Below are 16447 nucleotides of genomic sequence, written 5' to 3'. Positions count from 1 at the left end.
CCACAATGAAATATAATGTTGGGTTGTTGTGTTATGCTTTGCAGTTGTTCTGCAATTATACTGTAAGCCCTTATTAAGGTGGAACTTATGAGCTCCAACTTGGACCAAGGCAGTTTGGCCAAAAACCTGGTTCCATCTGCCAACGAGCTCAACCTTGGCCAACAATGCACATTAAAGCATGACAGAGACCCAAAGGATTCATCCAGTTCTACAAAGACATGATTAATCTCCACACCTCAATCCAATCACATATTTGAGGTTTAACATCAAAAAAGCCATTCACCAATGAAAACCAAAAAATCTGAAGGACCTAGAAGACTCTTGCCTGGAGGACTGGTCACACCTCCCACCACACCTTCTCCCTTCATGAGTGGTGAACCTCATAAGAAGTGTTTCTGTATTAAAATTCATTATTTGTAAGTTTTCCTTGCGCAAAACAGGCATCCTCTTCCCGCCAGTGTTGCCAAGGTACCAGTAGCGTTAAATTTCTTAACAGTGGACTCTACAGCAGAAAGTAATAGACGAAAGTAATAGACATTTTGTGAATTCCTTGGCCATATTCCAACTTCTGGATGTCAGTGAACATTTGCATTCTCAAGAGAGCTCTCCAACATTAACCATCTTCATAGTTAAGCCACGTAAATACATAATATAATGAGAGACTGGATTTATCCAGTTTTTTGTGCTGTGAAATTTGAGGGAGATTAAGGTGTAACATTTGATACATGCACAATTTTCTTTGTAATTGTATTTGGTCCTGTTTTAAACAGGGGTAAATATGGAGGACTTTGTATGTTTTTTTGAACACCATATAAAATCACTTTTCTTAGGACTTGGACAGCTATGAAATAAGCGCAGTATTTTATGAGATCTTTTACATTTATGTATATATTAAACCTCACAAGCATAAAAACTATTTTTGTACCTACTCCAGGTGCAGCTATGATGGATCTTGTTAATTAATATCCATACGGGATTCTAGCTCTCTCTTATCACATCTGAAATGACTGCATCATTTTAAAGCTAGATATTAATATGATGCAACCCAAACTAGGGCCATATTTCAGCACTCAGGCATCAGTGCTGTACATTCATATATGCGCCTGTTTATGTATCATTTACAACTTGGAAATTTGATGAGGTAGCCAGAAAATGATAAATATCAAGATGTTCATCTGGACATTCCAAACAAAGTTCCATTTCGTTGGAGGATTCATCACAAGGCTAATGAATTGGAAAAAGTTTGCATATTAGCTAACTAGTTAATAATGGCATGGCACCACAAACTGCACACTGCTCTGTGTGTTGGTTTGACAAAGACATTGTATAACCTCTTGGTCTGTAATAAAAATGCTTTTTGCTACACTATATGGATAAAAGTATTCGGATGCCTGACCATTACATTGTAATGACATTGTATTCAAATACATATACTTTAATATGGAGTTGGTCCCCCTTTTGCAGCTATAACAGCTTCCGCTCTTCTTGGAAGGCTTTCCACAAGATTTTGGAGTGTTGCTGCGGGAATTTGTGCCCATTCATTCTGCAGAGCATTTATGAGGTCAGGCACTGATGTTGGATGAGAAGGCCTGGCTTGCAATCTCCGTTCCAGTTCATCCCAAAGCTGCTCGATGGGGTTGAGGTCAGGGCTCTGTGCGGGCCAATCAAGTTCCTCCACACCAAACTCATCAAACCATGTTTTATACTCCTTGCTTTGTGCACTGGGGCACAGCCATGTTGGAATAGAAAAGGGCCTTCCCCAAACTGTTGCCACAAAGTTGGAGGCATAGCATTGTGCAAAATGTCTTGGTATGCTGAAGCATTAAGATGAAGGGGCCTAGCCCAAACCCAAAACCTTAAAAACAGGTGTGGCCAAATACTTTTGTCCATATAGTGTATATATTCCTACATTCTATTACCTTTTTCAGTACATCTTGGTCTAGCTAGATGTGGGTCAACTATAACACCAAATCTTTCTCTTTACCTAATACTCCAATTTGATAGCACCCATAAAATAACTGTACATATCCCAAGAGTCTGCCCAATTTTGGATTCTATTTGAATTCTATTTGAACTGCTTTAGCAGCTTTCAAACTGCTTGCTCAAGCACCAAGGTAGGTGTTATTGGCTAACTTAACTACTTTTATCCTTGGGCCTTATCAAGGTCATTCATGTAAATAAGGAACAGCAGAAGTCCAATAACAATACATATCAGTAAACAATAGTAATAAATCAGTATACAGACTAATTGATTCTTCATTCTTAAAAATACTAAAAGTTTATGCAAATGCCGTGTTTTATGGCACAAACAATATATGAGTTTCTGTGTGTATTGTTTATTGGAATGCTAACTTAAGTGGTTTCATTCATGGATATTTAAACATCAAAAATTTTGAGACATATGCATGCCTCCCTGGCTGACAACAATAATGTCACATTAATGAATGGACAAAAAGAGGTATGCTTCATGCTGTAGATTTTGGCCTAGTTAAAAACTTTGCCAAAAATCTTGAATAGGTCAAACCTCGATTTCTGCTTTAAAATTGGTTAAGCCCAAAAATCATGGGCAAAGTTAGTCTTTTAAGCCATTAAAACCTTCATATTGCCACTGTGCATTACAGAGTGAGAGCAGATATTTTAACAGTATAGTAATGCTTTACTAGTTTTCAGTATCATTCAGTATCAAAATCATATTGAATTATTGACATTATGCCCACCAATAATGAGTAACATCAAATTTTCATAGATTTTGATATACCAGTGGGATTTGATGAGGCAGTTATTGTACAACAGCACAGCATGGGAGAAACTCACATATGTCAGGGTGGAGAGGGCTCCAAGGTAGCAGACACACACAAGCCCCAGAACAAACCACTCCCTCCTCTTTGCCAAGACATGGGGGAACTCATCCAGCATAGCAGTGATCACCCCCTCCAGACCTGCAAACTGACAGAGAGAGAGAACTTTCCTGTTAATTACTCTTTGCAGTGAAATTATAGCCATGATGATCAGCATTCACCGTATTATTAGATTTCACAGCTTTTAATCTAAGACTCTAAGTGTTTTTTGTAAAATTGTGTTGAGTTTTTGATTTGTCAGTATATAGGCAGAAAATATAAATAAATTCATATAAATAAATTATTTTGAAGAGGTGATTACATTGAGATGAGAATAGATGACAGAACAAAACTAAAGAAAATAAAATGATCCAGGATGAAAGTTAATAGTGGTAAAAAGGGGAGAGGAAAAGCAGTCATTTTAGGAAATTTTCAATGATGCTGGAAACACACAGTTACATATGTGCATGAATATCAATAAAGTTTGTTAAAGTTTAATCAGTCCATTCACTTGAGCCAAGAAGGACATAGAAACAGTGATAGCGTCATTAACATAGTCTAATATGCAGACTGTTAGTCCAGCTGCTAGCTGTAAGACCAGACATGGCTATAATAAAGGGCTGGCGATGAAGCCATGTCAATAACTCAGACAGGACCAACAACATAAAGGATAACGATGAATTAATATAATGGTTTCTGTTTGCAATTCTGAACAGTGCAGTCTGAGCTGATACACAAAACTAGTGTACCCAAGGAAGTGGTAGTAAACACAAGCTTTATTAAGCTGAAAAGTAAACTGGGAATGTCACAGACTGAAACAGACAGTCCAAAGAGGTAGTTTAGAAGTTGAAGATTGGGAAAAAACACACCCATTGGCAAATACATAAGTGGAGAACTGGAGTATTAGCATCAGGCAGCACTCCCCTGTTTCTGGTATAACTCACAGCACCAGGCCACACCACCAACTGCCTTAGTCTACACTGCCTTAGCTCAAACTGTAGGGTGCACAGCAAAGTCATTACTTTACATCATTGTCATTTGGCAGACCACTTATTCAGAGCAACTTACAATTTTATCAATTTATACAACTGGATTTGCTACTGCTACTGAGCCCATTGTAGGTTAAGTACCTTGCCCAAGCGTACAACTTCCCTAGCAGGGAATCAAACCAGCAACCTTTTGGTTACAAGCCCTTCTCCATATCACTATGCTGCACTGCTGCACCACTGACATCACCTTTAAATTAGGCAGTAAAGTCATCACCTTCACCGCCTGATTCAGAATTTAATTTTAATTCCACCCTCCCTGTGATCTATTGATGTTTTTATATCTTGTATCATTGTTGGCTGTTTGGATTGCTCAGTGCCATGATCAGTGATAATTGGATGCGTGATACAGGGACCATTAATCAAGTTTTAAAAGTTGAGCTCACAAAATAATGTAAACCAACAACATTTGTTTTGCATTGAAGATGGGTGCATTTGCACAATTTGAACAGCTTGCTTTTAGCTGTTTGATGGTTTCTGATTGAAACAAAACTAGCATGTTTGGACCCAGGACCATGTGTAGAGAGACTGACCGTGCTGTCCAGCCCAAGCATGATGATCATGAGGAAGAAGATGATGGCAAAAAAGGTAGCAGCAGGCATGTTGGCAATGGCTTCAGCATAGATGATGAACAGCAGACTTGGGCCTGCAGAGAAAAGGGGAAAGATAGTGGAAGGGAAATTCAGTCTACACATCTGTGAATAAGAAAGGCTGTCTATAGATTTGGATAGAAATAAAGAGTTGAATAATTGCTTGTGTACAGTTGTTGCTAATATGAGATAGCACCACATTGATAGCCAGTCAAACAAGGTGTCCTAGACATAGATCAAGTCCAACAATGTCCATCAGCACAATGGACCTGTTTTAATCCATATCTGTGTAACGCAAATCCAAAACTGATCAGCACAAGCACCTGCTTTACTCCAGGTCTTGGCCAGTCAATGGTGGACATAATTTCCCAAAGAAGATGGAGAGAAACTTCAACCACGTTCAATAAACTCCAAACTTTTTGGCACAACCCCCACCTGTGAGTCCAGATCCCCATAAAGTTTGGTGCTGTTCCAATTGTTAAACTGTCAGTTAAATTTGGAAGAAATGTGAGCAGATGTGAGCACTGAATATTTAATTCAGTTGTTATACAGATTTGCTGATTGATGTGCTCCTCACCTGCATCTTTAGCCACTGCCTCCACACCTAGCTGACGCATTTCTGCCATGTAGCCCAGCACTGTGAAGATCACGAACCCAGACAGGAAACTGGTCAGGCAGTTAACAGAGCTGGTCAACAAAGCATCCCTGAGAATAAGAAGGAGAAAGAGGGGTGAGGAAATAAACTGAGAAAAAACACCTGATTACACAATCACCACAAGACCTGTAGACATACTTCTTTCTTTCATACATTTGTAAAAATTGAACTTGGAATTGATTTCACAACCCCAGTTTGAAATTGAAAGTCAGGTTTGGATTTTATATTCCTCCTTTAAACATGCCAAAGCTCTATAGACAGACTTCATGGTATAGAGAGCACAGGTTAAAAACCACAACATTTGGACAACATTTGGGCTGTCCTCTCTCACTTGTAGCAGTTGTTGTGGAAAGGGTTGTAACTCGCAAAGGCCAGGAGCACACCAAAGCCAGGCCCCAGAGAGAAGAAGATCTGTGCGGCTGCATCGATCCATACCTGTGGGAAAGAAAGTGAAACAGAGGAAAGCAGAGAAGCGTCAGACAAGGAAGTAGAGAGAGTGGCAGAGTGGGAAGTAGATGGCCAACGTGGATCTCAAAAGCTGAGGAACAAGAGGAGGATGCTTAAAAGAAGGGAGGGAGGACAGGTCAGAAGACATAATAGGCTTGGAAGCTTTGTTCCTGCCTCTTAATAAAATTTAGTTCTGTTTTGAGAGCCATCCCTTCTCACCGTGGTGCTGAGTAGTTTTTTCCAATCCGGCTTCAAATAGAAGACCACACCCCTCCAGGCACCAGGTAAAGTGGCACCTCGAACCAGCAGCACCAGAAGGACCAGGTAGGGAAAGGTAGCTGTCACCCACACCACCTGAGGGAAGAGAATGCAGAACCCAGGCAGGCAATAAGGATGAACAGTAAGCAGCTTTAGATGCATTCCCATGCACAAATTATTGTCAATTAGCAAGCAGTCTTATTCAGAGCACCTTACATATGTTACATTTTTTACATTTATTACATCTTTACATTTATACAGCTGGACATTTACTATTTTACTTAACTACCTTTACCAAGGATCCAGTAGCAGTGCTCAAGTGGGGAATTGAACCAGCAACCTTTTGGTTTCAAGCCTTGCTCCTTACCACAATGCTATACTGCCATCCAGTATACTACTGTACAGTATACTACGGTACAGATGCAGCTTCTCTGCACCTCCTTCTTCACCGCTCCCATGCTCACCTTGCCAGATGTCTTGACTCCTTTCCAGATGCTGAAGTAGACCACGGTGAAAATGAAGAGCAGGCACAGGGCCAGCTGCCAGCTGACGGCCCCCAGCTGGTGCAGCCCTGGAGATAAGTGCACCTGCAGTACCTGTCGTCTGGGGGATGGGGCGCATTGAATAAGATAAACAGCAAGAAAGGACGACTGAGCAGTCAGTTAGTAGGAGGGGAGGCGTGGGTATGGGGTAGAGGAATAAAGGTAGTGGAAGAGATTTATGAAGTCTATTATTAACTGAACACTTCAGTGGAACTAAGCCATTGGTTTTTAGCTCATGATGAAAAGAGAGAGTGAGTACAGATTGTCAGTATAATCCTTGAGTGAGACAAGGATTACAATGTCAGCCCATCAACTTTCAAAAAGACTGAACCTTACAACTATATATCATGTTGGCAATAAGTGTAAAGACACAAGGAAAACATGGTCCTGTCATGTGATCCAAGTTTCCAAGTGAAACTTCCCTCCCTCCCTTGCCTATAGTACATGCAGGTGAGGGAGGAAGGGAATCCCCACACCACACCTTTGACCCACTCTCCTTCATTGCTCCTTCATTCTATCCTCTGTGTTCACACTCATATGCACTTACGTGTAGAACTCCTCTGCGGGTGAGATGGAAGTGTTAGTCCAGGACACGTTGAGGTCAGTGGACATGTAGCGGGTGCAGTTGACTGTGTTCCAGCTGTTGTGGCAGGTGGTCCAGGGCAACATGGGTTCGAAGGAGGACAGGAGGTAGTACAATGCCCAGGCCATGATAGTGTTGTAGTAGAAGGCAATGTACAGAGCTATGATGCAAATGGCAAAGCCAATGCCTATAATGGAGAGAATGTTTAAGATGATGTCCTGCTAGCAATTATGTCTCACTGCTAGCAATTATGTCTCATCACTTCAGGCTTGATGAGGATGGCATTATATGGACTGTTCAAAACTCTAAGCTCTAAGAATTCAAGTAGCTGAACATTGTGAAGAATATTTGAAAGGGTTGGAGATTCTTTCAACTTTTAGGGTAGTTTTTTTCTGCTGGGATGAAGGCTTATCAGCCACTCGGCTAATTACTGTTATGTTCCTTTCAATACCTTACTAGCGGCACAGGCTATTTTGTCACCCCACTCTATTGGCCCCTCTATGGTTTACCTTTAAAGATGGGGCAAATGTGCGACCAGATGGAAATGCAGCCATTGCGATGGTATTGCCCCAGAGCCAACTCCATGTAGAATAGTGGCACCCCACCAAACACTGCCATCAACAGGTAGGGCAAGAGAAATGCACCTAGGGGACAGGTTTAGAACAGAGGATGGGCAGACAGAGGAGCAGCACTTAAGAGGGAAAGTTTGCCTCGAAAACACATTTACGTTATTTCCACCTGATATTGTGAGTAACATTGTGGAGAATTCCTTGTATGGCTTTAGAGGTTTCAATGAGTAAATGTTCACACATACTCACACATGGAAAATTCCACATGGACCACTGGTACATGAATTTTCACAAAGGCTTGGAAACACCACTACAGAGTATATATTGGCTTGTACACTGACTGAACTTTTCATCCTGACACTCCTAGACCTTTGCCTACTTTTATTAACTCTCAGTGAATGTTTTACAGTGTATAAGTGGCATGGGGGTCAGTTTGTTTTGAAAAGTGCTGGGGACAACGACGGGTTCGACGTGTTCAGGCTTTCAAAAAGTGGTGGGGACGAAATGGACTACGACAAAAAGTGGTGGGGACATGTCCCCAGCATCCCCAGCGTCCCCAGCGTAAATGATGCCTATGATAAGTGGTTTTCTAGATCAGTTAATTCTTTCTAAGTCAGTGTGCAGACTAAAAATCCACTTCAGTAAACTCTTTTCCTTGAATGAATCAAATATTGTCAGACATTCTGAAAAAATGAAGACAAAGTGTAGAATGTTAAAATGAATAACATAGTTGGAGTACAAGCTAAATGCTGGTACAGTATTGAAAAGAAGAAGCTTCCCTGCTTTGATTAGAAATGTATTTGTGTGTCATTGACATTAAAGCACAGATAACAGTTGAGGATCCATCAGACAGGTTATTAAGCAATAAACAAGAGACTGAAATGACACTCATAAAAGTCAAAGCTAATAGTGTTTGTTCTAGCACATGTGCCCCCCTCCCCCCCTCCATCTCCCTCGCTCCCTTCACACCAGCAACAGGAAATTGCAAAGATTTTATTATCAGAAACGTAATGAAATCTAAAAACATATTTGCAGAAGGAATGAGAAATGCACAGTGTAATGTACAAAGGCAAAGTGTAAACAGTGTGTACTTTCTCAAAAACAAAATACACATAGGACAGTTGGTAATTTGGGTTTTAATTAAAGTGAGACTATACAACCTATATTTTTATGTTGTGCTGGCACATTCTGTACCTGTCCAATTCTGTGGTCATTCTGATTGTAAACCTTATTGAATGAGTTGCAGGAGTTTGTCTATTACCTTTATTCTCCAGACATTACCATGGATGTCTTTACAATGTCTTTACAATTTGCCATTTTGGAAAAAAAAGATATGATTTGTGCATGAAAATGACCTCTTTCACCACTCTCTCCATGATTCCCAATCCTTTCTAACTCTCAGTTCTCATTTGTCCTAACCCCTCCCCCTCCTTGCCTCACCTCCTCCATTCTGGTAGCAGATGTAGGGAAAGCGCCACACATTGCCCAGGTCCACAGCGTATCCAATCACAGACAGCAGGAAGTCCATCTTCTTACTCCAAGTCTCCCTGGGCTGCTCCAGACTTGTCTGCTGGACCACCAGTGTCATGGGAACTCCACCACCAACCCCACCCTCCCCAGGACTCTGGGGCGAAGTAGCTGGGTAACCGTTCGAGACTTGCCCCGATGCACAACTCACTTTCTGTCCCCTCTCTTCTATGCCATCGGCCAATATACCGCCCACTACAAGCCGGCTATTCTCTTGTGACACTTCTCTGTCCTTTTCTCCCTCAGTCTCTCTCACACTCACCATTGGCTGTTTCATCTCCATAGTGGCAGCGGTTGTTAGGGGTTTGACGATAGCAATGATGGTACTACTCTGGTGATGCTGGTTACTGTGGCGCCCATCAGGGGACAAGGAGAAATGGAGAAAGGGCAGAGAGACAAAGGGGACCAGACTGTGTCGGACTTCCTGGGACAAAATAGACTGTTCCTCCCCTCTGGAGTGAAGGGGCTGTTGTGACAGTGAGCTCCTCCACTTCCTCTGCTGTGCTCAGGTGGGTCGATTATCTGTGCCAGGCTGCAGACACACAGGGATATTTCAGGGGTCACTCCATAGCATTCATACTGAAGTCAGAATCATTTTTTACTGTCCCTGTCCCTAACAATTTGGCTTACAGTTTTTGTTTAGTGACCAAAATTACAAATTTTCGATGAGAGAACAACTGGGTTGTGAAGAGAAATTTTTCCTATAGTGGGGTTTTGTTCAGTTGGTTATGTTGTCACCCTTATATTAATGTGTTTGTTTCCTTCAATAAGTATATAAGAGGAGCAGAAGTTGTTTTGCCCCTTGAATATGTGCACAGTCTCCTTTCCTTGTCACTAAACATGAAAGGCCATGATTTGGTCCTGCTATTCTCCACGTTCTATTATGTATATCTGTAATGTACTTCGTGTGTATATATTTGGAATATATAATTAGGAAGAAGAAATAAAGACTCCAAGAGGGAAGCTGCATATTGTACATGAAAAGCAACATATCAACTTTCTATACAATCTTATATTTCAGCAAACTTCAAATAAGGCATTGTAATGTTAAAACTGCTAAACACAAAATGTACCTCACTAAACAGGACCAAGCCAGAATTGTTTTTTCACATTCATTTAGTTTATTTTCTCATTTACTCAGCTGCTGTATTCAAGAGATTTAATTGAATTTTAAAGAAGGAAAAATGACTAGTGCCAGTGACATATGCAAAACACCTTATCCTTGGAAAAAACAAAACAAAACAAAAACAGGCAACAAGATTTAACAATAAAATGCACAGTGAAGGACAGTGTACAGCTGTGTACAGCATATTTAATTGCCAATAAGTTGGCAGTGTCTGTTTTCTTGTCTGAACTGACCGCATAAAAGTCTGTGAAGGAAATTAATTTAGTGTGCATATAATCTGGGTAGCATAAACTTAGTCGTTCTACAAGAGTCAGCGAAGTTTCACTTTTAGCACTTTAGACCCATTGTAGGTGCATTAAACTGTGCTGCAATTAACCATACTACTTAGCACTGTATATGAAGTGCCTAACTTCCTAAATTAGCTGCTTCAGCCATCACCTGGTTTTGTTTTTGGTTAATTTCAGTGGACTGTTTCAATCTATTTCGTTGTTAATTAGCTGGAAGTTTCCGTTTCCGCATCTCAACTGGGCGCTCAGTTGTTGGAGAAGTAGCTTGTGTTTATGTTAGGCACACCTGTGCTGAAGCAGAAGTGGTAGCTGCAGCCATGTTGTACAAAGAGGTGACAGTACAAAGACATGGGAGTCTATGTGGAAGTCCAACCTCAAGTGTGTGTCTGAATGTTTCAGGAGGCATCTGGAACAACTAATTTCATCTCTACTTATGCTTCCTATTTCTCCCTGCAGTTCCTCACTCTCTGTGAGACATAGATGACCCCAGACAACACTGTCAGCTCCTGCTGCCCTCTCTGCTGCCTACATCTACTTTCACCTCCTGACCCAGTCTCTGTGGTCAGGAGGTGGAACAGTGTGGCTTGTTTCTTTTGTTTGGAAATTCTCTGTTCTACCTTTATCTCATGTCTCTATCTCTTATTTTGAATGTTATGCTTCAGCTGTGAGTAATTCAACTATGTTGTGTATTATTGCTCTGTACTATCCACCAGGTCCCTCAGGGATGAGTTGGCCATCCTCCCAGAGGATAAGACCTTGCTCATTCTTCTGGGAGATTTCAACATTCAACTAGAGAACTCCCAGGCTGCTGGCTTCCTCCCCCGCCCTCACTCCTTTGACCTCAGCCCACAGCAGCCATCCCCCACCACCAGTGTCACCACCACCAGTGTCACAGTTATTCTCCTCTGTGTCTCTGTCTGCCTCTTTCTAATTAGCTTTGTGCTTCCTGTTTCTGCTAAACCCCTGTCCCTTTAGTCCAGTCCCCAGTCAAACCATCATAACCTATATAAGCTCTCTCCCTCTACGTTTTCTTCCATGATATTTTTTTTCTGTGGTGATTCTCACATATGTCAGTAGATTCTGCAACATCCTCGCTCCTGTCTTCTGTCATCCTCCCTAGACCCTCTGTATCCTCTGGTTTCTGAGCCTGCCCATGACTATCTGATACACTTTGTGCTGACACAGCCAAACTATGCACAGCTGAGAGTGGAGAAATGTAAATGCAGGTCCAGTAAGCCCAGTCCATCTATCAGACTCTTCTCTTTCTTTTCATTTGCGCTCTCATCTGCTAAGGTGCCTTTTTACCAGAACAAAATTGAAGAGTTATCCTCTGTCATAACCTGTTCTACATCTCCTCATCTGCACTCAACTAACTTCAACCTCCACTTCCCTGTTCCCCCCTAGCAGGCTGCCTGCCATTACTGTATGGAAAATATTTATTTGCTTATTGTTTTGTCTCTCCTCATTCTTCTTGTGCAATTTGTGCAGCTAGTTTCTTGAATGAGCTGTCTGTTAACTGTGAATTTACGCTGGATTTCCTGAAACTACCCACTGCTTCCAACTGCTGGGGGTAAAGCAGAGCTACATGCCCTTGGCCACATCCCCTTTCTGTCCCATCCCAACCCAGATCATCTCCCTTGTACAAATATGCAGACCTCATCTGCTCTAACCCTGCCCCAGTATCCTGCTACCAGCTACTGCCGCCTGTTGCTTCTGTTTGATACTCCTCTCAGGCATTTGTTGCTTCCCAGATGTCAGGGAGCTAAAAAAAATTGTCCTCATTGTTGGAAATGCCACATGACCTCTATACTCTAGACAAATGGCAAAAACACAAAGTGGATTACAGTGCTCTGTGAACCCTGCAGACACTCTATTAAATCCTGACTACATTTCAAGCTGCTACACATTCTTATACTGTACCTCTAAGAATATTATTTTTTCTCTTCTTGGATGATTTCTCTTCCTGAATTCTCATCTGGGTATGGAACTGTTGAGTTTTACATATAGTCTCTGGGGGGAGGTGTTCTTGACTCTTGCTCCTGTTAAAACGTGCACGGCTGTCCTCATGCTCAGCTCATGCTCAGTTCACTCCTGAGCTGAATAAAATGAAGTCCACAAGATGTAAGCTTGAATGCTTTGTTAGTGGTTCAGGCCTCACTGTCCAAATTTGCCTTTCAGGACCATCAGAGGGTTTGTTCAAAGGCTGTGAAAGAGATGAGGCTGCCCTTCTATTTCAACCTCATCAGTGATGATGCATATACAGTAACACAAGGCACATCTTTCCCACCACTAGCTGCCCTCTAAAGGCAAAACCCCCATTCTAATAAAAGGCCCCTAAGGCGCAATTTAATAGATTTACTAATAGATAAATTTGATAGTTCTCTTAAAGCAAAGGTTGAAAGGTTGAAAGCACAGTGCTCACATGTGCTGCTAAACAACGGTGTCCTCTGCCCAGGTACTCTGTTTCCCTCTCTGCCTTCAGTCTGTCTCCAGCTTCTCTGAAATAACTCAAAGAGATATCGAGAAAACATTTTCCTGTTCCCTTGATCCTATTCCCACCACACCACTGAAATCATGTTTGCCTGCACTCAGACCACTCATAAAAAAGACTGTAAACTACTCCTTCCATTTCTGGCAGTTTCCCAGCCGCTCTCTAAACAGCAGGTATCAATCCCTTATGAAAGAAACCCAACCTTGACCTTGTTCTGGCTTGCTATAGACCAACCTCCAATCTCCCCCTTTTCTGAAAATTTCCAGAAAAAGTGGGTTTTGCTTGACTCTGAAAACTTTTATGAAAGTTCCAGCCAGGTTTCAGACCCGCCCATAGCACTGAACCGCATTAGCGAAGGTCACCAATGATCTTCTAATGGCTGCCTGATGCGAGTTCCCTCAGTCTCCCGATCCCCTTAGGTCTCAGAACAGCTTTTGACACTGTTGACGCTTCCTTCCTCCTTCATCACCTGAAGGAGACTGTTGGACTCTCTATGAGACAGTTCTGAACTGAACTTGATAGGTAAGTGCCGATCCCTGGCGCATTCAGTCACACGTGGTCTTTAGACCGCAAGGACCAGTCTAAAGACCCGTTCTGTTTATCTTCTACATGCTCCCACTTGGTGGTATCAGCAGCCGCCAAAGAAATCTCTTTCCACTGCTGTGCTAATGACACACAGGCCTACCTCAACACTGCTCCAAGTCCCTCTGAGGCAAGTGCATGCCTGATCAACTTGGATAAAGCTTGACCTTTTGCAACCAATACCAAAGCCCTTGTAGGTAGCCCGCACCAGATTCAGCACTCAAGCATAAATCACTTCACTACTACAGGACAAAACATCTTATAAAACATATTCATCTCTTCCCCATTATTACATTGTTGTGTTATTAATTGTTATTCATTTTCTTGTGGTGTTCATTCATGCTTCTTGTAACTGGCTGTTGGTTCAAGCAGGCCTTTGTCACACCAGTGCTCAAGAAACTAACTAGGGATACCTCTGCTGTATAAAGTTATTGCCCAGCCTCTCTTCTCCCCTTCCTCTGCAAATCCCCTGAAAGTGTCGTTTTAACTAATTGTCCTATTCTCTCACAGAATGAATTGTATGACCTCAACCAGCATTGACATTGGGCTCTCCACTGAAACAACTACTCTGTCCATCACAGAGGCTCTGTTATTCTCACTGTACATGAGATCTCTTAGCTCCATTAGTCACTTGTATCACTTTAATGTTGACAACACCCAATTGTTTGTCTTATTTCTCACATCTGACATACAGGCCTCATCCTGTATCATAGTTTGCCTAACTCATGTCTCATTGTGGATTAATAACCATCACCTGACCCTCTTCTTGGCTAAGACTGAGCTCCTTCCGACCCCTGCTAAGTCTTCTCCTTTCTAAGACCCCACCATCACCCTAGAAAACACTAAAGCGTAAGCCTCCCAGACTGCCAAATGCCATGGGGTGAAACTTAACAATGGGCTGACCTTTGCATACCATAATGTCAGTCAGCAGGTCCTGCAGACTCCCTCCATGTGTCTCCGCACGTATGCTCAGACACTAGAAACTCATTCAGAATACTGCTGCACACTTGGTTTACAATTTCCCCAAAGTGCTTCCACATCTTGCCCCTCCTCAGCTGCCTCCAATGGTTACCAGCTCATGTCCATGTCAAAATGCTGGTGTCAGCCTCTTAGGCAGTGAGGGGAACAGCACCTTCATAGCAGTAAAAATCTTCAGACCGTACATATCGTCCAGATTTCACTACTTTGCAACATTCTTCTTCATATCCTCTTTCTGTTACTGATATGGTGAAATGAGCTTCCCATAGAGGTCAGGACAGTGGAGTTGCTGGCACACTTCCACTTCAGAGAAGACTTCAGAAGACTGGCTCCATATGTCTGTACTAATTAGTTCTTAGATAACTGTGACCTCCATTAAAATAAACAAAATCTGACCCTAAGCATTTAAAAGCTAATTTGATATGACCACCAAAAACATGCAAACCATGCTATTTATCATGCAATTTCTGTAATGTAGAAATGAGGGAGAGAAACAGATTTGTTTGGGCAATCCGGCAACCCCTTCCTGCATCAGTGACATAAACCTCACATGTTCAATCTCTGCAATGAAACATCTCTTTTTCAAAAAAGCATGTGTTAAATTGTCATGTAGCTAATTACATATTGATATTACCAGTAATGTTTTAACCATCTTTTTTTTGTTTCACTGAAAATCCAAGCCTGCTGTAACAAAACAGTTCTTGAGGCGTATTCCAGTCACAAAACAGTTGGGCTAATAACTTTGCCAAGACAAGTTTTCTATTTTATTTCAAATTTTAGAAAAAATGAAAAACAACATGGAACTTGCAATGGTTACTATGTATATGATAAAATCTGTACCTTTTAATATTTAACAATATATTTAACAACCTCTCACTAGAAGCATGGTTTGAGCACACTCTATATTTCAGAGCAAGATGACTAGTGCATTGGTAATGGTGATCACTCTCACAAGTGTACTCACTCTGGGAAGACCTTTTAAACAGACAACCGGGGAGAAGCAATTTTCTAGAAATTACTTCCATGTTCTATTTTAAATAGGTTGCATTATGTTTTTACATATAAAAATACTGATCAAAGTCACACATTACAAAACAAATGTTTTTGCAAGAACAATGTCCTGGAGCTGTACATGAATTTGTGCACTGTGGGAATGGAGCTTTTTACTATCTGCAACTAAACCTAATCCCCATAAAGGAATGGTTGTAAGGACTGGCACAAATTTCAGTTTGAAAACGTGGCACTCGAGATTACAACTAAATTGGCTCTGCATTTGTATCTGAAACACATTGGCACAAATTTTCATATACACTGATGTATTTATTTGAAGAGGTGGGAAAATAATTGACTTTCAAACATTAGTGTAGCAATATGTTAACCTGCACTAGCAAATAAGTAGTAATGTAACATTAAAGCAAAAAAATAGAAATGTAGTTCGCAGCAGGGGCATACACTAATGAAACAAATAAAATTGGCATGTGAATGGTGTATATAGTCTGGTGAAAGAAAGTCCACATTTTGTCCTTATATGTAATTATGTCAGTTGGTTTACACACTTTCTGTCATGAATTGACTATTCTGAGCACTCAGCATCAGCTTAATTGGTAACATGACAACTATCATTTAGCTCTCCATGTTATACTGTAAAATACCTTTTTCAGATTTATTTGCCTTCTTCTTTTACATACAGTTTGTATTTCTCCAGTTAGGATTTAGAGTCCTCATCAAAACTGTAAATAGAATTTTGATGAGGGTTTTGAATAGAGGGTTTCCACATCCACAATGCAGATTTGACAGCCTTAAGAAATTTGTGAAAATGGATTTTCTTCAATTGATTGGCTCTGTATCCGGCCATTAGCTTTTCTGCAGCTTTGTTGAATATTTAACATATTGGCAATTTATTGATCTGCCAATGCAATGCATCTATTA

The 16447-nt window shown here is 41.2% G+C and overlaps 1 protein-coding gene across 3 annotated transcripts in view; it reads right to left on the bottom strand.

Annotated features, from left to right (window-relative positions):
• The window catches only part of LOC118783324 (sodium-dependent serotonin transporter-like), a 37025-nt gene that overhangs the window by 9562 nt on the left and 11016 nt on the right, over positions 1–16447 (bottom strand). For all 3 annotated transcript variants that reach the window (XM_036537130.1, XM_036537131.1, XM_036537132.1), the window contains exons 2-10: positions 8968–9586; positions 7468–7602; positions 6923–7145; positions 6298–6436; positions 5795–5929; positions 5460–5563; positions 5051–5178; positions 4417–4529; positions 2815–2946 (exon numbers count right to left, since the gene is read on the bottom strand). In XM_036537130.1, coding sequence (XP_036393023.1) covers positions 2815–2946; positions 4417–4529; positions 5051–5178; positions 5460–5563; positions 5795–5929; positions 6298–6436; positions 6923–7145; positions 7468–7602; positions 8968–9337 — 1479 coding nt within the window. In that variant the 5' untranslated portion in view covers positions 9338–9586. The remainder of the gene's footprint in view (positions 1–2814; positions 2947–4416; positions 4530–5050; positions 5179–5459; positions 5564–5794; positions 5930–6297; positions 6437–6922; positions 7146–7467; positions 7603–8967; positions 9587–16447) is intronic.

The sequence above is a fragment of the Megalops cyprinoides genome, chromosome 9 (assembly GCF_013368585.1).
Source record: "Megalops cyprinoides isolate fMegCyp1 chromosome 9, fMegCyp1.pri, whole genome shotgun sequence".
NCBI lineage: Eukaryota > Metazoa > Chordata > Actinopteri > Elopiformes > Megalopidae > Megalops > Megalops cyprinoides.
This window is presented reverse-complemented; position numbering and strand designations above follow the sequence as displayed.